The 23,718-nt window shown below is 43.8% G+C and overlaps 1 protein-coding gene across 5 annotated transcripts in view; it reads right to left on the bottom strand.

The window, feature by feature from the left end:
• Positions 1 to 22,040, bottom strand: part of SMARCA2 (SWI/SNF related BAF chromatin remodeling complex subunit ATPase 2) — a 120,204-nt gene extending 98,164 nt beyond the window's left edge. The window contains exons 1-3 of one of the 5 annotated variants that reach the window (XM_080371465.1): positions 21,881 to 22,040; positions 11,681 to 11,941; positions 898 to 1,021 (exon numbers count right to left, since the gene is read on the bottom strand). In XM_080371465.1, coding sequence (XP_080227591.1) covers positions 898 to 1,021; positions 11,681 to 11,905 — 349 coding nt within the window. In that variant the 5' untranslated portion in view covers positions 11,906 to 11,941; positions 21,881 to 22,040. Of the gene's footprint in view, positions 1 to 897; positions 1,022 to 11,680; positions 11,942 to 20,229; positions 20,593 to 20,645; positions 20,700 to 21,555; positions 21,697 to 21,880 lie in introns of those variants that run through there. The other 4 variants (XM_080371467.1, XM_080371468.1, XM_080371466.1 and 1 more) reach the window with 4 other exon arrangements.
• Positions 22,041 to 23,718: the final 1,678 nt, after the last annotated feature.

The raw sequence follows: 23,718 nt of genomic DNA, 5'->3' as shown, positions 1-23,718 counted from the left end.
ACTTTCTAATGTTCAAGGTCCCAGACAGGGATTCAGCTGACAAATTACAGTCACAGCCCACCGAAAAGCCACAAAGCAGTTCAGGCAGAGTCATATTGCTGATCTGTACCTGTTTTCTCCTTCCAGCATTTCTCTTATCCTATGTAAGAAACAGCTAAATACATCAAACAGCAACCACCTCTTAATACATTTATACGTAGTGTGTCAAACCAGGACCCTGATTCCAGTTGGGATTCTTCAGGTGTCGCTGGAATACAATTAACTAGGCAACATACAAAGCCTTATCTGTTGAACTAATTAATACTAGTAGATATTAACAGTTAAATCTCCAATATACTGAGCTACTTACAGAATGCTTGTCCTCTTATGTTGCAAATCAAAGAACACAAAGAAGACACGTAGCAATGCGGTAAAAAGAGTTTCTATTTTCTGGCATAAAAAATTTTGGAAAGAACTTTGATCAGCCCTTGATCAAATATAAATGTTAAAGAAGGTTTCTTCAGGTTTGCTTGGGTTCTTCTCTCTTACCATTCCTTCACCACAGGACTAAAATAAATCATATTCTAATGCATTTACATTTAAAATAGCTACAAAAGATAGGCAAGAACTAGGTGGGTTTTTTTTAAGAGATGTGAACTGAAATCTGTCATAGCACAGTATTTCTTACATGGTACTTACCCCAGCCGCAAACCTGAACCATAGCTTTTTTCCCAATACATGACTGATAGACACTCCAGAAAGCAAGAGGATTCCATTATTCACCTTGCCCTGTGATATCAGTTCAGCCTTTCCAAAAAAAGCTCAAAGGAAATACTGGAAATCTGTTACACATAAGTAATGACTCTTTGTGGAACAAAGGGACCCCAAAATTATACAGCATGCAAAGTATGTATAAACCTTGGCTATGCTGGTCCATTGGACTCTGAGGTGGGCCCATTCCAGGGTGAGGAGGTCGCATACTCTTCATGGAGCCACAATGAACATCTTCAACTATTCCTTTTTCATGCAAGCCATCAATAGACTGTAAAAACAAAATAAGGATTTATACAGATATAGTATATAAATCCACTATGAAAATCCAAAGTATTTTAACTCAAACTTTAAAACAAATACATCAAAAGTACAAACTTTAAAATACAATGGGAACCTTTACCCCTGCAATCAGACATTTGGGGAAGCACAGAATACCATTAGACTGCTCATCCCCTCTGTTTCCTTTTTGCTATTTTTTTTCTCCTCAAGAACTGTTCGGCAATGCCAGGGAGGCAAACTGTTCAAATACAACACACGAACCCTATTGGCCTCATATTACAAAGCAGTGTAACACACACCAACTTATGAAAATATAGCTTGTGGCTTGGCTAGAGTTATTTTTAACCCAAACCTTGCCCTTTCAGCCACTACACTGTTGGAATGACCTAAACACTGTTTCTCTTCAAAAACAGAGATGACATTGCAGGAGATAACCTCTTCTTTGCAAGCTAAAACAGGGACAGGCAGTCAAGGAAGGGAAAACAGTTCTACTCAAATACTTGTGCTCCCTACAGTTCCCATCAGCTCATTTGCTACTCAAAACCTACATTTCTTGTGGTACTTGAAACACAAAACAGGGCCAAGTGCCTTCTTCAGAGATTTAAGAGAAGACAGCTTGGTGTCAGAAAAACATGCTGAGTACACACAGGGCACTGGAAAAGGCTCCATAATAGAAACTGAAGGACTCTGGAAGTGAAAATATGGGAAAAGTTACATCAGAAGGAAGACGGCTTAAGAAAAATAAGAAGTTTTATGTGAAAGCAAAAATTACATCAGGTCCCTAACTAGGGAAGAGATTACGCTCATTAACTCCTAACTTAGAGCACTGCAAGCCTACTGTGAATGGAGACCTCACAGTCTGTTTTATATAAATGCACATGTACTTATTGAGAATTCTTTTTAAAAAAAGTTAAGAAAGCTTACTCCAGTGGAAAACACAGACAGTTAACAAAAAGAGTGTGAAAGAAGCTATATGAAGTCACAGAAAAAAAAAGGCGCTGTCACATTTCTTTTTCTCAAGCCATTTGTTGCACATGAATCAACTTAAGCAGAACTAAACAGGTCATCCTTTGTACAAAGGAACACCAAGTTCTAAATTTTAATTTGTAAACCCTTCATATAAATTTTCCACTTTCCATTGCAGTAATAATATTTGATTGAAAGTTTCTTTAAACACACGGGTGGCTTTTTTTATTAGAATTTTTGACGGATTTAATTTCATTTTTCTTTATCAGAAACTATGGGTTAAAAGAAGAAAAGTTATAGAAAAGAAGTAATTTTTTTTTCATGTTTCATCAAATCATTTAGTTGTCACAACAGTATAAAAACATTTGTCAAAACAACCTATATCAGAAAAATACCTGTTAGTCCAGAAGTTATTTCTGACTACAAGAACTTGGGACATGCAGCAGAAATGTAGAGATAGATGACTGACACATTAAAAATAGTTCCACTGTGCTAACCAAGAAATCCCAGTGCCCTTTTCTGAGGCATGAACATTCCTCCTTTCTTCACCCCTGCTTACAAAGACAACCAATGCAGAAGAAAACACTGAGTTCTGCCTGCAGAAGCTGACTACTACAGAAATCGAAACACTTGTAAAGCCAGATCCATTCCTCTTTTATCATGGCTTGTGTCAGAGACTAAATCTTTAGGACTACCACCAGGAGGAGAAGACTGTGCAGGAAATTGGATCTGTTTTCCACAACAGAGGACTGTACCTGTACACATCCGTGGTGTGACTGCAGGGATGGGTGTCACTGCACTGATGGGTGCAACCGTGAAACCTCTGTGAATGCAGACAGCTCTGATGGGACTAAGGTGGGACACAGCATGCGTACCCTGGGCATCAGAAGTACCAGCATATAGAAGGTGGGGAAATGAGCTAGCATTAACAAAGAGCAGTCAGCAGGAAAACAAGTATGTGGCCTTTCAAAAAGAGAATAAAAAAAAATAATCAAACAGGAACAGAAAAGTAATGACACGACCATACAAGAATACATCAATTGAAGGAATGCTTCTATGGAAAGAATTGATCTAAAGAACAGGTTTTTGTAAGATAAGTGTTTAAAAGAACAAACCAAAACTTGCAGCAAACTGAAATGCTTCAAGTCTAATGGAAGGGAGCCTAAATATAGCAAGAAAGGGGTTTGCTTCTGTGTGTTTGCAGAAATTATGCTCTGAAAAGACTAAAAGTGAAATTCATTAGAAACAGATTAGGAAAGGTAGAACTCATTAATCAGGTTTTTTACTAGCAAAGCTACAAAAGGTGAAGATGGCATAAACTTCTTCCAGGACAAAATTAGTTTTAATGATCACAGTACTGCTAATTTATGCAAAGAGACTTGTATTTCCAAGAATGTTTTTAATCTAAAGGCACCTCTACTGTCTATGGAAAAACCCTATGAAGTAAGTGAGACAATTCAGCAGAGGACTACAAGAACTGAAAACCAGTTATTCTTCATAACTTTTTTGAATAATCATATAGTTACAGAGTTAGATGATAACTTAAAATCTACAGATTTAAAATAACAGATTAAAAACTACAGAAAGGATCACACACAATGTAATTTCTGTAAATTCTTCAGTACTGTATAAATTACTAAAGATTATCTTCCACTACGACATTGTTGGCATGAGAAATGTAACTTACACTATAAGCAAAGCACCACTACCATGTTGGGATACTTTTTTTTTTTATTGTTTTAATGTGACAGAAGGGAAACAGGAGGTTGAGACATACTCAACTTTGAGTACACTTTACTATTTTCATTGGTCCCCATAAGTCAGAACAACCACAGAACACGCCAGATATATAAACAGTGCTTACAGAAAATGAGGACTGAACTTCAACTGTATGTAAGCCCACACCTACAAACTTGGCAGACTTACAGACTTCAATGCCTAACACATAAGGAACATTTTGCCTACACTGCTTTTACTCTGAATTTAGTAACTAAGGTCTTCCCAGAGACAGCATTGCATCACAGTTTGACCTATTTCCAGGTAAACTGTCAGATTATGGTGTCTCCTTTTGTTTCCTTCCCCCTTCTTAAAAAAGCAAACAAACAAAACACCAGCCTTGAAATCAGAGACTAAAATCAAGTATCAAGCTAGATTTCTTCTATACCATGCCTCCTTTATACCAAGAAAAATTACATAAACCAAACAGGAATGTGTTGTCACATAGAAACACAGAATTGTTTAGGTTGGAAAAGACCTTTGAGATCATCAAGTTTAACAGTTAACACAGGACTGCCAAGGCCACCACTAAACCATGTCCCCAAGCACACATCTATGTATATTTTAAACACCTCCAGGGATGGTGATTTCACCGCTTACCTGAGCAGCCTGTTCCAGTGCTTGACCACACTTTCTGTGAAGACTTTTACCTTAATATCTAATCTAAACCTCCCCTGGCACAACCTAAGGCCATTTTCTTTCATCTGATCCCATCTTATCTGGGAGAAGAGACCTACCCCCACTCTCGCTATAACCTACTTTCACATAGTTGTACAGAGCATAATAAGGTCTCCCCTGAGCCTCCTCCTCTCCAGACAAAACAGCCCCAGTTCCCTCAGCTGCTCCTCACAAGCCTTGTGCTCCAGACCCTTCCCCAGCCCCTTGCCCTTCCCTGGACACGCTGCAGCCCCTCTACGTCCCTCCTGCAGTGAGGGGCCCAAACCTGAACACAGGGTTCGAGGTGCAGCCTCACCAGTGCCCAGTGCAGGGGGACAGTCCCTTCCCTTGCCCTGCTGGCCACACTGCTTCTGACACCAGCCAGGGTGCTGCTGGCCTCCTTGGCCACCTGGACACCCTGCTGGCTCATGCCCAGCCGGCTGCCGACCAGCACCCCCAGGCCCTTTCCCACCAGGCCCTTTCCAGCCGCTCTGCCCCAGCCTGTAGCGCTGTGTGGGGCTGGTGTGACCCAGCTGCAGGACCCAGCACGGAGCCTTCTTGAACCTCATCCAGCTGGCCTCGGCCCATCGGTCCGGCATGTCCAGATCCCTCTGCAGAGCCTCCCTGCCCTGTAGCAGATCAACCCTCTCCCCGCAACTTGATGTAGTCTGCAAACTCACTGAGAGTGCACTTGATCCCCTCATCCACATGATTGATAAAGATATCAAACAGGACTGGCCCCAGCACTGAGCCCTGGGGAACACCACTTGTGACCAGCCACCAGCTGGATGTGACTCCATTCACCACCACTCTCAGGGCTCTGCCATCCAGCTTTTAACCCAGTGTAGAGTGCACCTGTCCAAGCCATGAGCAGTTTCTCCAGGAGAATGCTGTGGGAGATGGTGTCAGAGACTTTACTAAGGTCTGAGTAGACAACATCTACAGTTTTTCCCTCATCCACTAGGCAGGTCATCTTGTTGTAGAAGGAGATGAGGTTTGTCAAAACAGGACCTGCCTTTCATAAACCCATGCTGGCTGGGCCTGATCCCTGGGTTGTCTTGCACATGCTGCAGTATGGCACCCAGGATGATCTGCTCCATAAACTTCCCTTGGTCAGCACCACAGTCAGGCTGACAAGCCTGTAGTTCCCCAGATCCTTCTTCCAGACCCTGTAAGATGGGCATCACGCTGGCTAACTTCCAGACTTCCGGGATCTCTTCTGTTAACCAGGACTATTGATAAATGATGGAGAGTGGCTTGGTGAGCTCCTCCACCAGCTCCTTCAGTACCCTCGGGTGGGTCCCATCCATCCCCATAGACTTGTGTGTGCCCAAGTGGAGCAGCAGGTCAGTAACTGTTTCCTCCTGGACTGTGGGGACTTCATTCTGCTCTTTCTCTCTGTCTTCCAGCTCAGGGGGCTGAGTACTCTCAGGGTTACTGGTCTTGCTATTAAATGATGAGGAAAAGGCTGAGGTACTTAATGCTTTCTTTGCCTCAGTCCTCATCCTTTGTGGCAATGTTCCCTCCTGCATCTAATAAAGGATGCAGATTAGCCTTGGTCCTCCTTTTGTTTCTGTCCTGGTTTCAGCTGGGATAGAGCTTATTTTCTTGGTGGCTAGTGCAGTGCTGTGTTTTGGACTTGGTGTGCGAATAGTGTGGTCAGGGACTTTTTGGTTTCTCAGGCCCTGCCAGCAAAAAGGCTGGAGGGGCACAAGAAGTTGGGAGGGGACACAGCTAGGTCAGCTGACTGAACTAGCCACAGAGGTATTCCACACTACAGGATGTCATGCTCATTATATAAATGGGGGGGTTCAGCTGGGGCTGCGGATTGTTGCGCAGGGACTGGCTGAGTGCAGGAGGGGGCCTGGAAATCAGGACCATGTTAGCTGAAAGGAATGTGCTCGAGCTTGTAGGCCACAAACCCTGGAAGAACAAGGAATGTGAATAGATAACAATCAACAGGGTGAGTCATGCTGAGAGAAGATAAGGGAATGAGGAACGGATGGCGCCAAGGAAAGGTAACACCTTGCGGTTAATTGATGGCAGTTAACCACCAATCAGGGATTGCCTAGCCTGCAATGCTTACCTTCAACAACCAATCTGTTTAAAACGCGCAGCTTCGGAAAGTGTATATAAACTCGTGCTTCTGTACAATAAATTGACATCTTGCTTGCATCAAGCTGCGTCCCGTCTCTTCATTCGCAGCAGCTGGGCATCAGTCAGCAGGTGGTGAGCAGTTACATTGTGTGTCAGTGGTATTCTTATCTTCCTTCCTTTTGGATTTCATTCCCCTCCCCTTCTCACTCCTTTTCATTATAACTGTTATTATTATTGTTATTGTTGTTATTATTTTCTTTTTATTTCAATTGTTAAACCATTCTTATCTTAACCTTCCAGTTTTACATTCCTTTCTAACTCTCCTTCCCAAACCCCAGGGGTGGGGGTGGGGAGGTGGGTGAGTGAGCAACTGCACGGCATGTAATTACCAGCTGGGGTAAAACCCCAACAATTTCTAATGATCTGTAAAAACACTTTTTGTTATCTTTTATGGCAGTGGCCAGCCTGAGGTCTAGCTGGGATTTTGCCTTTCTAACTTTCTCCCTGCATAACCTTGTGACATCCTTGTAGTCCTACCTAGTTGCCTGCCCCTTCTTCCAAAGGTGCTAAACTCTCCTTTTCCCCTGAGTTCCAGCCAAAGCTCTCTGTTCAGCCAGGCTGGGCTTCTCCCCTGCTGACTTGTCTTCCAGCACATGGGGACAGCCTGTTCCTCTTCCTTTAAGATCTCCTTACTGAAGAATGTCCAGCCTTCCCAGACTCCTTGGCCCTTCAGGACTGCCTCCCAAGGGACTCTGTCAACCAAGGTCCTAAACGTGCCAAAGTCAGCCCTCTGGAATTCCAAGGTAGCCATTCAGTTGACGCCCCTCCTTACTGCTCCAGGAATTAAACTCTATCACCTCATGATTACTATACCCAAGATGTCCTCCGAACGCATCACCCATCAGTCCCCCCCCTGTTTCTAAACAGCAGGTCCAGTGGGGCATCTCCCCTGGCTGTCTCACCCACAAGGCTGTGTCAAGTAGTTACCTTCACTCCAGAAACCCCCCAGACTGTTTCCTCTCTGCTGTGTTGTACTTCCAGCAGATGTAATAACTGCAAAGCATAAGTCAATGCATCACTGATGAACAACCAGACAAACTGTGGTCATCCTTGCAGCAAGCACTTGGCCAACAACTCTGTTAATCTCTTATACATCACGAAACCATCATTTTACATGACATGTCTACTGATTTTTCAAGGTTGACACCGCCACTTCTTTTTTTCATTAATGTAAACACAGACCACAAAAGTAATGCACAGAACATGACAGCTAGATAAAAAGGCATCACTTCCAGGGCCATGACAGAATTTCAAGAATCTCAGAATGTCTAACATGCACAGATCTGCTAGCCAACAATATTTGAAATGGGAAACCATTTGCCTTCCGTTATAATGGACCATCTGAGTGAACAAATAATATTCAGTAAAAAATACCATTTTTGTAGGAAAATAATTTTTTCTTTCACTTTTTCTCTTACTCACCAAAACCAGCAATATTGCCAGTGACATCATAATTCCTCCACAGCCAGTAGTCATTTTCAGTACACACCATTGCAAAGTCACAAAGTGATAATGCATCAGGTTATGATTAAATGGAAGAGAAAGGAAGAGCTCACAGTACTCTTCCCGTCCCTCAAGTAAGAACCATGCAAGTTACACAGATATACTGTTGTCATAACTAAGCATTAAACAGTTAAAATCACATGGCCCAGCTGGTAAGAGCACACAGAAGGCTGTATCAGTTCAGATAAAAGCATCCAGCCCTGTGTTCTGCCTTCAGAGGAGCTCGTCTGTGGATGCTGAGGGAAAAGTAAGATTAGGGCAACCATGTAACTGCTTTGCTTTAAGCTTTCCCAGCTGCCAAGTATTTTCACCTCATGAGACTCTCTGAGGCTCTTAGTTTGTCTGTTTAGCATTCCTCCCCAGACAGAATTTCAAGTGTTTCTCCTTAAATGTAGCTGTCTTGCATCCATCACATACTTGAGTAAAATCTGGAACTGTATTTTCCTGACGATTTGATTAACAGTCTAAAGATTACTTAAGAAAGTAGCAAGATAGCTAATTCATTGTTTCTGTCAAAACTGCATTATGTAAATCAACAGTAAATTTTCCTGTGGAAGGGTTTTCTGGTTAATAAGTAAATATGTAGTCTTTAACTTTCATATTAACTGTTGTTAAGAAACCATACTTTAGGAGTTACATTTTATCAATATCAATTTGCATCAATCAGTGTTTTCTTTATTGTTGGACACTGGATTTTCTGGGGGTTTTTTATGCATGACATTATTCTTTGTAAGCTAGTCAAACATCTAACATAGAATTAAGGTGTTTCACTACTTAATGTTGTGAATTTTAAAAGTAAAAACCACATCCCATTGCATACAGGGGATGTGTATCTCACAAGCAGTTGTGCAACTGAGACACTTTTTATGTAATGTCTCAATGTGACTGCATTTCATTAGGGAAAAAAAAAGTGTTATGTTACATTGTGACTTGAAAGTCAAACTTCTTTACATAATGCTAAGAAGAAAGAAAGTGTTTACTCGGTCAAACTGCAGGTGGATGACCAGTTTTTCAATTACATGGAACAACACTCAAGGGGAATTTGCAAAATAGTTTAGAGGCACCCTTTCACAGCATTTCTTAAAACACACCCTTCCCTCAGCTGTCACGATACATGATTTCTGGCATTGCACAGGAAAACAGACCAGAAAACTGATCTAGACTGAAAAATTAACAAAGGATATTATTTTATTTTTTTTATCTGGATCACTTCAACAGACCCATTTTCCAGCTTAGTGACCCACACACAAAGGAACGCTGGAACTTGGGAAGTGCCAACCTAGAGGACAGCAAGGCTGTTGCTACTAAAATAAAGACTTGTGAAATTACAGCCTTTGTTCCATTATCAGAATCAAGGTATGGAATGGGAAAGCAATTTTACTGTAACTATAATGACTATAGTCATCTCTGAATTGGCTTTCCAGATTCTTCACATTCGTGGTGCATTCTTCAAAACATTTCAATGCCATCTGAATGAGATAATTTCTACTCTGGCTCACAGAACTACTTAGATGCTTCCAAAGTCTCTCAAAGAACTTTGTGGGATGACATTTGTTGGTTTGTTTCTAATGCTAAGATAGCATTAAATGTCTGAAAAACACCCAAGGTGAAACAGGATATATAGTTGAAAACATAATGTATGGAGCATTCAACTGTTTTATTGCAAAATTCATGGTGCCACCCTCTTCTTCTGCAGGTACATAATCTCTTAAAAATAGAAAGAAAACAGAGAACTGAAGGATGTAAAAAACCTGGATGTAAAAAATGATGTTTGGGGCATTCACCAGAGTACTGGAATCTTGGGCTGTAACTGACACCATAAATCAGGAAATGCCAGTGTCTAATCTGGCTAACAGCTAAATTACGTGCTCCAAGATTCAAATGCAAAAGTGTTAGTTACTGAATAATGTGGCCAGCAGAACTACAGAAGTGATTGTCCCCCTGTACGAGGCACTGGTGAGGCCACACTATGAATGTGTTCACTTTTGGGCCCCTCACTACAAGAAAGACATTGAGGTACTGGAACATGTCCAGAGAAGGGCAGTGATGCTGGTGGAGGCTCTAGAGAACAAGTCCTGTGAGGAACAGCTGAGGGAACTGGGGCTGTTTGGAGAAAAGGAGGCTCAGGGGAGACCTTGTCAATCTCTATAACTACTTGAAAGGAGATTGTAGAGAGGTGGGTGTTGGTCTATTTCCCCAGGTAACATGCGATAAGATGAGAGGAAATGGCCTCAGGCCGTGTCAGGGGAGGTTTAGATTGGATATGAGAAAAAAGTGCTTCACCAAAAGGGTTGTCCAGAACTGGAACAGGCTGCCCAGAGAAGTGGTTGAGTCACCATCCCTGGAGGTATTTAAATGTTGCTTAGGGACATGGTTTAGGGGCTGGACTTGGAAGTCCTAGACTTGATGATCTTTAAAGTTTTTTCAAACCTAAATGATTCTATGTACTAACGTCTCAGAAATTCCAGCAGTTCAGTAGAAATGGACAGCTGGGTCATAGCCTCCTTCACTTCAGCTGTTTTTGTGCTGCTAGAAGTTTTAGTGATAAAGTTCTTCATGCTAAAGACGGTAGTGTCATGTCCCTATTGACTGGACACTGTTTTAATGAATGAAACTGATCCATATGTGAAAATGGCAATATGAAGAAGTGGTCAATTCATGAGGAAAACTAAAATATGTTTATATTACTTTAAAACTATTTTTTTTTTTAATGTGCATATAACAATTCCAAGTGCAATCAACCATAGTTACCAAAATGTTTTCAGTATCTTGGCTCTGTAAGTTCTGACTGTGTATTTCTGAGAGTAGAACATCAGTGAAATTGGAATTATCCTAAGCTCTAAATCTCTGGTACACAACCAAATAAAAATGACAATACATAGAGAGACTGTTCTCACAGAGGAAATTCCATGCAAGCAAGTTTTGTCCTCAAAGCAAAATACATTAATGATAGTCTAAGCATGCATGTAATTTTAAGGTATGAGTACAACCACTGAAGTCCAATTATTCACATGTTCTACACTACATAGTTTTCAATTCCTTAGTAAAATGGAGCCTTTATAAAATAACTTAGAAACCACATTTTTCATCAACATGGAAGAGTCAACAAATTTGTAAGCACAAGCCCTTTAAGAGTTAAAAATACTAATTAAAAAGAAGAAGACAAATTTCATGCAAAACTTAAAACCATCCGAGAAAAACACAAGATATATTCAAACAGGGGGGGAAGGGGGGGGGGGGGGGGGAAGGGGGGGGGCACGGAGAACAAAAAAAGGTGGTTAGAAGGGTCTACCATAAGGTTTTAACACTATAATTCAATTATTTTTTCCCCTAGTAACGTCCGTCTTTCTGAAAAATACAGTTTACAAATGATGATTTCTACAGTAGTCTACTAAGAATAGGAAACTATTTACTAAAGATGATCCATATATCTGATTAATAAGGACAGAAGTAGGAATGTAGCTGCAGTTTTGCAGGTGATACATGACGTGTAATTGCAGTTATGCAGGCCTAAATGTAGTGTAAGTAGTTCTTTTAATCAGTGGAGGGTACTCTAAGAAAAAAAGGTTCACTTGCAATAAACTATTACCTTATGTATTTGGTGCATGCCTTCCTGTGGATAATCAGTAGGCCCCATTGTTGGCATTGGATGCGGGACACTGGGCGGACCAGGACTTGGCCCCATCATGCTGTGAACTGAGCCAGGAGATGGCCCTGGTCCTGGGCTAGGTCCTAGAATCGGTCCAGGTGAAGGTCCTGGTCCAGGGGAAGGACCAGGATGAGGCATGGCGCCAGGCTCTGTAGGCGTGGACATCTATTTTCTGTCTCCTTTTCAATTAGCAGAATAGCTCTAATAACAAAAACAGAACAAAACAAAAACAAAACCAGAATTTCTATGTGACATTAGGGGCATTGAAAAAAATGTAATAAAATCTACTGGCAATCATTACACACACATGCACATACACATGCAAGCTGTCATCAGCAACAGATGTTTAAATGATCCTTAATGTTGCACAGCAGTTTGACCATCCTTCTAAAAGCCCACTAGGATAATGATTCTGATAGTTCAGTCAGTTTCTAGATATTTATATGTTACTCACAGAACAAAGCAACTGATGCTATGAGAAACATCTACCAGAGACGATGATAGTTCAACTGACTTGCCATCACCAGACATATCACATGGGGTCAAGCACAGTACTGCTAAAGGCAGAGAAGATAGCTGAGCACCTCTGTAACAAGTGGTTCAAAACCCTCTCCCTAAACACAGGCAACTGCACTGAAATTAGTACCTACAAAATTCAGGGTAAGGCAGCAAAACAACTATTTAAAGGATTAAGACTATTTTCTGAGTTTTTTAAAAAAAGTTAGATATTAATGTTGGCCTTCTTTTGTTATCTCTTTATGCAATCGTAATAGGAAAAAATACCAACAAACCAAAAAACAGAAAAGACAATTACTTTGCAATGAAGAGTTATAGTTCACTTCAGGGGTTCTGCTGATGTCACAAACCAGAAGAGTGCAGCTCAAGTGGCTTATAAAACAGTAAGTGCCCTGAGAACAAATGGCAGGCTTTTTATAGGCTGGAAAACCAACTATTACTATATTTTTATTTCTGTGTTCTTAGTAGAACAAATTGATGCAGGCTACAGGCTTGAAACATTCTTCAGTTTTCTGAGAACTTTTATCAATGTCTGATATTAGGCACTTCTTGTTTACCAATGTCAGAGTTTTGTAACACAGTGACACTGCTGCCATATTTTTCCAAAACTGATGGTCAGTTGCTGCCAACGAAATCAGCCATGTTTCTTGGTACTCCTCAATTGCAACATGTGTTTGATGTTGCATGTGTTTGACTACACAGTGATCTCATTATTTAAGTAAAGCCAACAGAAAAGTAACCCTACACTTAAAAAAACCCCAAACACCAAAATAAAACAACAAACCAAATCCACCAAACCATCTAGAGATTTAGGTTACTGACCTGACTTCCTGAAAAGACAAATGAGTCCCAGCACCAGTGCAAAGAAGCAAGTAGGATCACCACTTCCAGAAATAGCTGATGACTAGATGGGCTTAGCTTGTTCCCTTTATTTACTTTACATGTAGGTTTATAGTAAGGTTACCTTCCCATGCTTGCTTGTCCCATAATAATAAAGCCAATACAACGAAAAATGAGTCTTATTAAAAAACATTATCATTTGGTACATCACAAGGTAATTTCAATGCAATTGGTGCATTACAAGACCTAAGATGACTCCCTGTCCCAGCCTCTGTCCTTACAGAATGTATCACAGAAGAGTGTTCCACCTTTCACATCTGGGCTCACCACTATTCATACATAGTTGGCAGTAATTACTTTCTAACAGGAGTAAGTGGTGTAACCCTGCTATGACACTATCTATATAAAGCCACACTGCAACACTGCAAACACCCTGGAGACACTCAAGAAAAACAAAGTACCCTTACAAGATTCCCAACAAAGCTGAAAGAAGGCCCACCTGCAAGACATGTTGTAAAAGAAGCTGATTGGTGCTTACTGCTCGCAGTTAGGGAGTTCAAAGCTTACAGAACTGACCGCCTGCCTTCTTTTACTAGCAAGGTCTTATCAGAACCCACACAGAAGATAAAATGCTATTACATCAACACTATTTTCACTTATTTACCCCCAGCTACCTAACGGTTCTGTCAGAATCAAAACCAGCTTAACAGCTTTTGCTTATAAATTCCCTTTTGTGATGTTTCAATAGCTACTACTCTCTTCTGATTAAAGACAAATTAGAACAATGCTCAACTCGTTCAAAATAAAGTACACTTACCTGAAATAAGCTACCTTGGAATCCTGTTTCCTTGCAAGGTAAAATAGGGGTATGCCTCTGAAGCTTCCCAGTTCAAAACCGAAACACTACAGTCACTAATTAGTCCCCTACAACCCCATGACATTACCACAAAAGGAATCAAGTTATCAAATGTTCGCAGCAGCATACACCATGCCATAGCTTCCTGTAAGAGGCCTGCAGTTTGGCTGCATGAAGGACAACAGACATTTCCACACAACAAAGGGGGTTTATGTGAGCCAGTCATTACACTGCAAAATATAAGGTTGACACTCTCATAGCTGACTCTCTCTGCACATTATAAATCAAGTTCAGTCCATTTAACAAAGCAGAACCTAGCACCACCATCACTATCCAGAAAATGTATACAGAACCACAACACAATCTATTCCAAAACTACTATCAGTATACATTATCCCAAAATACACTATTCCACAAAAGGATTCAACCTACACCTATGCATTAAAATGGGTGTCAAAATCTCTCCCTCTATTCAACACTATTTCAAATTCAGCTTGCAGTTCTCATAAAAATTAACTGGCTCCAGTCTCAACTCCACTAGTTACACTGTTACTTACATATACATCAAACATGTCCTGTACGCCAATTTGGAAAATTTTAAGTTCTTTTAAATGGGCTAGCAAGTCCCCAACCTGTGAAAAACAGTAACTACCAGAGGGTAATGCTGCACCCCTTACACCATATCAAGTCCCTTCATTATCATGCTTTAAGGGCAGATAAATCACCCAATCTTAAATAATTGTGAATTACTTTAAAGAGATTTGTATTCAGAGGTTTTTGTATGTCAAAGAACACACTTCTATGCTAAAAAAAATTTAAAAAATAATAATAAAAAAAGAATTATAAAGATCTATACCAGGGGAACATAAAAGTATTAGAGAATACCACCTGAATCCAAGTAATAAATCCTGTCCAAAGACATCCATGGGTATTAAGAGACAAAGCAATTTTCTCTGGCAGTAGTAGTCAACAGAAACTAAAAAAAAAAGTCACTGCCACAAACCAAAACACATTACACATGGCCCTCCCAACTAAGGATCTGTTCACAGAACAGAACTGCCGAAAAACTTATGATTTAACATTTTTTAAAAAAGCTTAGTATTGTACGAAAAAAACACACAGAAAGGCGCCCTGCCCTCATTAAAATTCAGTAAAAGCTAGATACTTAATTCCTCTAGGCCCTTATAAAAGCATCATTGAAGTCAAAGCAAAAACCTACAAAGACAACAGGTGCAACAGCAGCTAGGCTCCAACCAGATAACATTGGTATTACTTTAGGTAGATTCTGGTGCCTGTAATGAAATAAGCAAAATGAAGCCAACTCCCCGCCAAAGCTATTGTTGACCCCTGTGTTTGGACTGCTTTTCAATGAGTAATGCCTGTTACAATTACAAAGTGAGGGGGAGGGAGTGAAAAATAAGAAGTAAATTCTTCTAACGTTATAAGGACTTCAATAAAATGAAAGGAAATACTTCCATCTCATTGTCCCAAATGATACGGCTGCCGGCCCTGATTCTCAAATGCATTATGTGCTGCCTAATTGTTTCTCAAGTGTCTAATCTTAGAATTTCCTCAAAACACTCATGGGAGTAGTGTTATTCACATGACTTCAGGTAAGACATACCTCTTCTTGAATCGTAATCCCTTATTACTTTTTGCTTTTACTTACATTGACATCACCAAATCTCGTTTGTGAACAGTCCCAAATGGGACTAGTGGCAATTGAATTAGCTGCAGTGAGTCACACAGTTCTCCCTGGAGAGAATCTCAGAGATCTCTCTCCAACCCCTGCTGGACAGCCAGAGTTGAGACAAGAAAAAAAAATAAATCTATCATCAAAGTAACAGCCAGATGCAAATACAAGAAAAGTCACAAAACCAAGAGCTGAAACTGCAGAATCTTAGGATCTCTGCTTAACTATTTCAAGACTAAATGGTTTAGGACAGTGAATATCTACATTACAAAAATTTGAGTGAATATTCCCAAAGTCTAAATGTTTCTGCACTATCATTTTATATGCACCTGGAAGGTTCTGTAAATGTAGCTAATTCATTGTACAATAGGGTCTCCATCAGCTCACTGTTTCAGGACCCACAGCATCCAAGCATATTACATGTTTTGGTATAAACCTGCTACAAACCCAAAGGTAATAAAGGCATGAATTTCTTTCACATGAAGAAAGTATGCAATATTAGTAGATCCAAAAGTAAAACACAGCAGGTAACAAACCACAGGCATTACTTTGGAATTCAAGACCACCTAGACACCCAAAAAAATCCAGAGATTATAGACTGCTTTGCCACAGGGCACACAATGATTCTAAGAACAGATGGAACAGTAAGTATTCGTAGTTCCTCCAGTTGTTTCCCTTCACCATCCACGCTAACTTCTGCCTTTTGATGACTGAGTCAACCTAAATTCAACTTCAGCTAGGATGTTTTGACCAGATCCCTGCCTTGGATAGGTAGAGGAAAGAAAGGAAACTGCACCAGTTAGATGTGATGAAAAGGAAATGCGGACCCACACAACAGCCACATACACACTGCAAAGCAGGCAGTAACTTTGCCTTCACAGAAAAATAGTTACAGTCTGCTTTGCCCCACATATCTCCAGCTGAAGTCATGACTCACGTGTGGCTTTGAAAAGATATACTGTGAAACTGTGATACCCTACAGGCTAAAGGAGTTACGCTACATGAAATGATACTGTCAGTGATTTGTACTATTTGCTTAATCTGCTAACCATAATCAAATGAAGATGTTCAAAAGTTTAAGAACTGATTAATAATAACAGCAGCTCATCATAATTAAACCAAATAACTTACAATACTTAGAAGCAAATCAGTGTCTTGTACAACCCCAGAGGACACACTGCATTAACATTTATCAGGATTTAACTACTGTCATTTCATCAAACAATGATTCAATCAATAAATGGGTTTACCTGTAACAAAAAATCAGTAAGAGTCAAACCTTCAACTAACATAAATCAGAGTTATTCCGTTCACGTAAGAGAAGTGAAACACACTAACAGCTGAGAGGTTCTGCCTTTGCATATTCATGCATGTAACTTCACAACCTTCTGGAAGGGAATCTGCAGTTTAAACTAAAAAACACAGAATCAGCAATGCTGCACCTTAATTGCTTATCCAGACACTCAGGCCAGAGACAATAAATTCTGGACACTGCTTTAGCTGCTTGTCTAGCTTCTACCAAAGACCGTCTGCATGCCAGCAGAATGGGTGGTATGCTTACACCAGAAACTTCATTGTGGAGTCATGTAGCATAACGCTCCTTTACACATGTAAAGACAGCTCATTTTAGGGTGATAATCCTAATACTCCCCACCTTCAAACCCTTACAAACATTCTTCTAGAAATCCTTATTCCTTCTCTGTAGGTATTATGGGTTTTCATAAAGGAACTTCTCAACGACCCTAACTTACAGTCTACCCTCTCACAAAAAACTAAAATCAGCACCAAGAAATGACTGGCTAACAGCTGAGGGTTGAAGATACTACAGACAGTCAAAAGGCATCATCACAAGTCAGAGTTCACACAAGTTAGGCTAAGCTATGCTGCCAGACTTTTCAATGAACAGGCTACAGCATAGATATATGATCCTTTCTAAGGGTTTTGCTGCAGGAGGCAACAGACTTCAGGAGAAGAGGCCAGATAGCTGCAGCCAGAGGTTTAATTGCCTTTAATCACATAGCTACAGCCACAGCAGACAATGCCCAAGATCAAGTCCATGTTTGCTACCCACATAGATTCCACCACATGCTTTGGGCACAGAAAGATGACTCATGACAGCACTGATAGGTTACGGATTAAGTTTCCATACCATGACCTTTACTACAGGTATTAATCAGTTATTGAGCATCATCTTCACATTAGATTCTGGGGGAAAAATATAAAGTAAGCCATAATTACAAGTATGCAGAATGAATTTGCCATATTACTGACAGGCTTTCTCTTTCCTTAAACAAGGAAAAAGAGTAGGAAAAAGGGGTAAGGTTGTTTTAAATACAAGTCACTTATGGTAAAATATCAGTGAAGATACAAAAGAGATATCGTTTCTGTGCCAACAAACATTGTTTACCTTTTCCCTAAAGGTCCCAGCTCTAAATGATCCACCTTGGTGATCAAACCCTGCAGTGATACACAGTAGATATTCTCTACCAACTGAAGACAAACAAAAATGTTTACACCTAAGTGATGACTTTTACATGTGTCAGAAACAAATAAAATAATTTTCAGTGCTAGTTGTCTTATTCTGCTATATTTGCAAACTACCAAAGTTGCGTTTGAGTAAGCCTTACTTGTTTTCTTTTTTCCTTATTTTAACTTGCAAGTAAGCTTTTCTCTGCTGCCATTTTCATGACAAGTGATCTTCATGTCATAACATTATGTTTACTACTCCACTAGAGGATCAAACAGATAAAAAAATCAAACTGATAAAGTTCAAAAGAGGTGAAGGTACAGGAAACACTCTTTATACATAGAGAAATTCAATTGCAGCATAAACCACAAAAAATATAATAGGCATTTTAATGAGTAATTTACAAAAATGTTCTGTCATATGAAGAATGAAAAGTCTTCTGAAAAGGATTACTAGTTCACAGCAATATTACTAACCAGGACCATGAAACTGGAGGTAAAAATGCAGACATTTTTTAAAGTTGCTACAGTGCACATTCTGACCTTAACTTAGAAAGTCCAACAAAAATTTAGAAAATATATCTGCAGATATTAATTTAATATAGGCCTCTGTCAAAAACATACTTAATATAAGAATGCTAGCTGGAGCACTTTTTCTCTTCTTAATTCCCAAGCCTCAGGTGTTGGTGAAAGCATTTTTCAAACTTGACAAGAAACTCTCACAGACCACTTCAGAACTGAACAAAGGAAAAGATCTAAGGCTGCTTTGAACACACTCTTCTGGCACACGTTCTATGAAACACCACAGAAATACCAGTCTTAAAGGTGAGACACAACTCACAAGAGAAATACTGTATTTAATGAAGCTTTACCCTCACCTCTGTCAAGTCTACATATGATACACCTAACTTTAGAATTTATTTTTAAGTGCTTATTATCCACACAATCTTTTTGCTTTGTATTACTGATATATATGGCCATAAAAATCTGCCTCCAATCCCGTCCTTCTAGTACACCACTTTCTCCTTAGCATAACAAAAGGACAAAAGAAACAAAGTCAAAGACAGTCACAAGGCAATTAGGTTCCCGAAAAGAAAGTGTGCCTTTATTTGCACAACAATACTAACTCACACAAGAAGAGAGTGCCCCACCCCGAACTTGTAACTGGTATACTACTGAAGCAATTAAATTCCTGTACAATGTTTATTGTCTGGGTCTTGTTACTTGTTACAAACCAAGTAACACTGAAGAAATCGAAACAAAAGAGAAAGAAAAAAAAAATCAAGCGGAACAGTGCCATGTCATAGATCCCATATATTTTTTTTTTTAACCAAAAAAAAAAGGTAACTTAAGTAAATAAATAAATAGAATTTATAGCTTCAGTTCTTCAGTTTGTTATTTATTTACCTGTCTAAAATATTAATCTAAAGACATCTTAAAAAGTACAGCGTTAATCTAAAGTTTGGGAAGTCTGAATATCAAACATAAGCAGCAGATACCAAGGAAAACCAGCTTCGGTGCCACCTATGCAGTCACGCTGACATTTAACCACTCCCTTTACTCGACCATAACGCACACTCGGGGGGGAGCCCCCCCTCAGTTAACTGTAACTTCAGCTGGAGTTCAGAAGAACTGTAACTTTTCCAGCCTTGCGCAGATTGTTGCTCCTCCATCACAAACTTACAGGTGGAGGAAGGACAAGACACAAAACTCCACGTCTCCCCGCACCACGGAGGTATCGCAGCGCCGTTGCGGGGTGGGGAGGGGAAGGCGCCCGGCCGGGCCGGCAGGGCAGGGGCGCAGGGCCGGCGGGGCAGGGGCGCAGGGCCGGCTGCGGGCCGCCCCCCGGCAGCACCCTGCCTCGGCAGCGCCGCGCACCCTTCCGGCCGGCCGGGCGGCGCGTAGGCCTCGGCGCCGCGCTGCCGGTCCCGCCGGGGCGGGCGCGCTCGGCCAGCTGGGCCCTCTTCTCTCCCCCGGCCTTTCGGGAAAGTTTTCGCCCCGGCCGACAGGCTCTAAGACGCCCCTGCCTGGAGAGCCAGCCCCGCTGTCCGTCTCCCCCCCCGCCCCCGAAGCAATGGCTGCGCCGCTCCCGGCGGCGGGCCGCGCAGGGCCCCGTACCTCGACGGCGGCGGGGGGGGGAGCCTCGGCGGCGGCAGCCGGGCGAGCAGCCGGGGCATGCCTCAGGGCTGGGCTGGGCCCGTCTCCCCGCCGCTCCTTCCCTCCGCCACCATGTCACGGCGACCAAACATGTCTGTGCGCCTGTGTGTGGCGGCGGTGACTTCCTGATCCGCCGCCGCCACTGCTCGCACAAGCAGAGCGAACGGGAAAGGCCGCCCCCCCCGCCGCCACCGGTGCTTGCCTCCCTCTCTACCGCGGAGGCCCAGGGAACGGGCTCAGCTGCTCTCCTGCCCCGCCCGGAGCTGGCTGCAGCACCGGCCCGCCGCCTGCCCCCGCCTCCGGCAGGGGAGAGAACTTTTCCAGGTGCTGACCACCGCCGCCCCCCTCTCCCGACGGGGCAGGCGAGCCGCGTCTACCTGAGCATCCGCGTGTGTATGCATCCTCGCTCCCGCCCACCCCAACAGAAAAAAAAAAATATCCGCGCACACCGGAAATAAAATGCTTTTTGCTTGGAAGGCGATTACAAAATTGCAAGCGCATGTTTTGTGCTACTCTGTTTCGACGCCTGCTGCAAGGCGGCGGGGGAGGCGGCGGGGGAAGACATGATTTCTGCAGGGAAAACGGGACGGGGGGACGACAATCTATTTTGGGAAGTAAATCGCGACACCTTTACAGCAGGAGTGACTGACTGCACAGTTGAAAACAGAGTCTGAATAGCAACAGGAGCCGCAGCCTGTCGGGCGAAGCCTCAGTCCCCACCTCCTCACCCCTCCCGGGTGTGTGTAGCGCTTGTGACAGGCAGGCAGGGAGATTATCCGGATCATGGCCTCCCCGGCTCTGCCGGGTAACGCTGCTACCCCCACAGGCAAAACCGCTCCCCCACGCACCATCTTTCTCCCTCCCCTTGTCTCCCCACTTCCCCTTCCTCGCCCCATTCTGCGCCAGCGCGCACCACGGCGGAGAAACGACCCCACCGCAACACGCTCTCCCGCCGCCGGACACCGTGAACTTCACCCCGCGACCCGCGGCAGCCGCCGACCGGCAGCCTGCCAGGCGGCCCACGCCAGCTGGGGCGGCGGGAGAGGCCGCCCCCGGCCCGCCGAGCTGCCCCGGCAGGGGTGCGTGTAGGCTGTCGCTCCCCCGGATCCATTTCTCTGCCGGTCGCGTCACCCGCAGCCCGTGACACGACTGCTCGGCGGCACGGCCACGGGGTGCCACGGGCTGGTGGCTGCCGCCGCGCCGGCCCGCCGGCCGCGCCGCTGACGAACGGCCGCACGGCGCGGGCAGGGCTCCCCGCCGTCCCTCCCGCCGTTGCCGGTGACTCACAAGTCAGCCAGCAGCGACGCCTCGGGGGTTCTTTCCCTCCCACCCCGGAGATTTGCATCGTGATTATTCCAGAAATACCGGCTCAAAACTTTCTTCTCGCCACCCACTGGGGGATATAAATATTTGGGAGGGCCGGGCGCGTAGAAGGTGGGGAGAGGAAGCAGGTGGGACGACGGCGCCCGCGGCCGGCGGGGCCGTGCCTGGGGAAGGGGAGGTGGGCACGGTGCGTGTCGGCACGATCACCAACAATAAAGGACGGCGCAGGCACCGGCCGTGCCAGGGAGCGGGGCGGGGGGGGGCGGATCGAGCCGTAAGTTATATTTACCTTCCGCCCGGGAGGAGCGCCGTGCTGGATGTCGCTCCTCTTCCCCCTCGGTGAGTCACCCGAGTCCGGAACCGGAGCGAGGGACTAGATTATGAACATGACTTCATTGATGACAGCCATTCCCTCCTCTCCCTAAACTCCTGCCCCGCCTCCGGCCCCCTCCCACCGCCTCCCCTCAACGACGCCGCTGCTCAGGAAGCGGCATTCCCATTGGTCCGTTGGCGACGGAATACCCGCCCCTCCACCCCCCGTGCGGAAGGGGCGGCCCTATTGGCGCCGGCTAACTGTCGCTCAGCCGAGGGGCTGGGGAGGGCAGGAGGTGTGCGGGCGCGTGGTGTGAGTGTGCGAGCGGGCGCGTACGCCGCGGGCTCTGCCGTGCGCTCCCGCGCATCCTGGGCTGCCGGCCGGTGCTCCTTCGCGTCCCTCTCCCCAGCCCGCCTGCGCTGAGGAGGGAGGGGGACGGGGGCGCTCTCCGCGCGGCGGCGGCGGTGGCACTCACGGGAGTAGTTTGGGGAGAGGAGAAGAAGGTGTGGGGCAGGGAGGAGACAGTCGGGTGGGCGTTGGGGTCTCCTCTACCTGGCGGTTGGCGTGGAGGGGTGGGTGTGTGTGTGTGTGTGTGTGGTGTGTCGGTTTCTCTCAGCCTTGAAAAAAAAAAAGGGGGGGGAGAGGGGGAGGCATGTACGAGCGTTGTCATTCATCCCGAAACTTGCACCCTCTGTTCCCGGTTTCCGATGGCGGAGGGTGCCGTCGTGGACGAGAGGAGGCTGCCGAGAACGTTCCAGCTGAAGCGGCCTGTCAGGCGGGCGCGGGCCTCGGAGGCCGGGCGGGGAGGCAGCGCCGGGGCTGGGGGCCGCTGCCCGCCGCGGGTCTGGGGGCGGCTCCCGGAGCGGTCGCAGATGCAGTAAGGCTGTGTGAAGAGCGGAGTTGGATCCCTTGCCTCTTAGGGACAGGAAGGGTAAATAGCGCAATTATGTTGGTTCTGTATCGCTTGCCTCTATCCTTTGAGCTTTTCCACAGTTGGCTTAGAAGTACGCTTCTCAGCTCCGTGCCTGGTGTTGTAATTTTTTTTTTATTTTTTCTTTGTCTGTGCCGTAGATCGTTTACATGATCTGCAGCCAAGCGCTGCAGAGCTCTCACGTTGTTTGTAGAAACTCTGTGCCTGTTTGTGTAATGAACGGCCAAGTTCTTCGTTAAAGTAATGGGCCCGCCAGTCTGAGAGGTTTTTTTGAACACCAGTTGTAGAGTCGACCTCCAAAAAAACCCAGACAAGCCAGGAGCCGACCTCCCTTACGTGGTGTTATATGTAATTATCTTTTTTTTTTTTTTTTTATCTTGTCATACGGGAGGTATTTGCTATTCCGAAGGTAGTGTGACTCTTACTGTGCATCTCACTTCGCGCTGCGGAGAAAAAAAACGTGAAGAGGAACCTCACTGTTAAAATCGGTAGCTACTACAGATGCTTAGGTGACAGTGTTTAACGTGAAGTCCCTCTGTTGTGGCGGGGTGGAGTAGTTAAGGACCTGAAGTAACGCTGGGAGCACCAAATGCACCTTGTTGTCATTAAGTAACAGCTATTGTTTACGTGGTGTTTAGCTTGGGGCTTTTTTTATTGGTTGAATAGGAGCAGTAATCACCAAGTTACAATGCTGGCTCTGCAGTGCTAATTACTGTTTCTGTAGTTTTCCAAGGTGTTATTACTTAATCGTTAGCTTCATCTTACTTGTTATGTAAAGTGAATACCAAAATGCTGAAGGGTAAGTGTGTAAGAATTACTGCTAACTGAACAGCACTAAATATCCAATAAATAAATAAATTAAAAGGCTATTTTTTCAGTTCAC

The sequence above is a fragment of the Falco punctatus genome, assembly GCF_963210335.1.
Source record: "Falco punctatus genome assembly, chromosome: Z".
Taxonomy (NCBI): domain Eukaryota; kingdom Metazoa; phylum Chordata; class Aves; order Falconiformes; family Falconidae; genus Falco; species Falco punctatus.
Note: the sequence above shows the minus strand (reverse complement) of the source record. Positions and strands in the feature narration are given on the sequence as shown.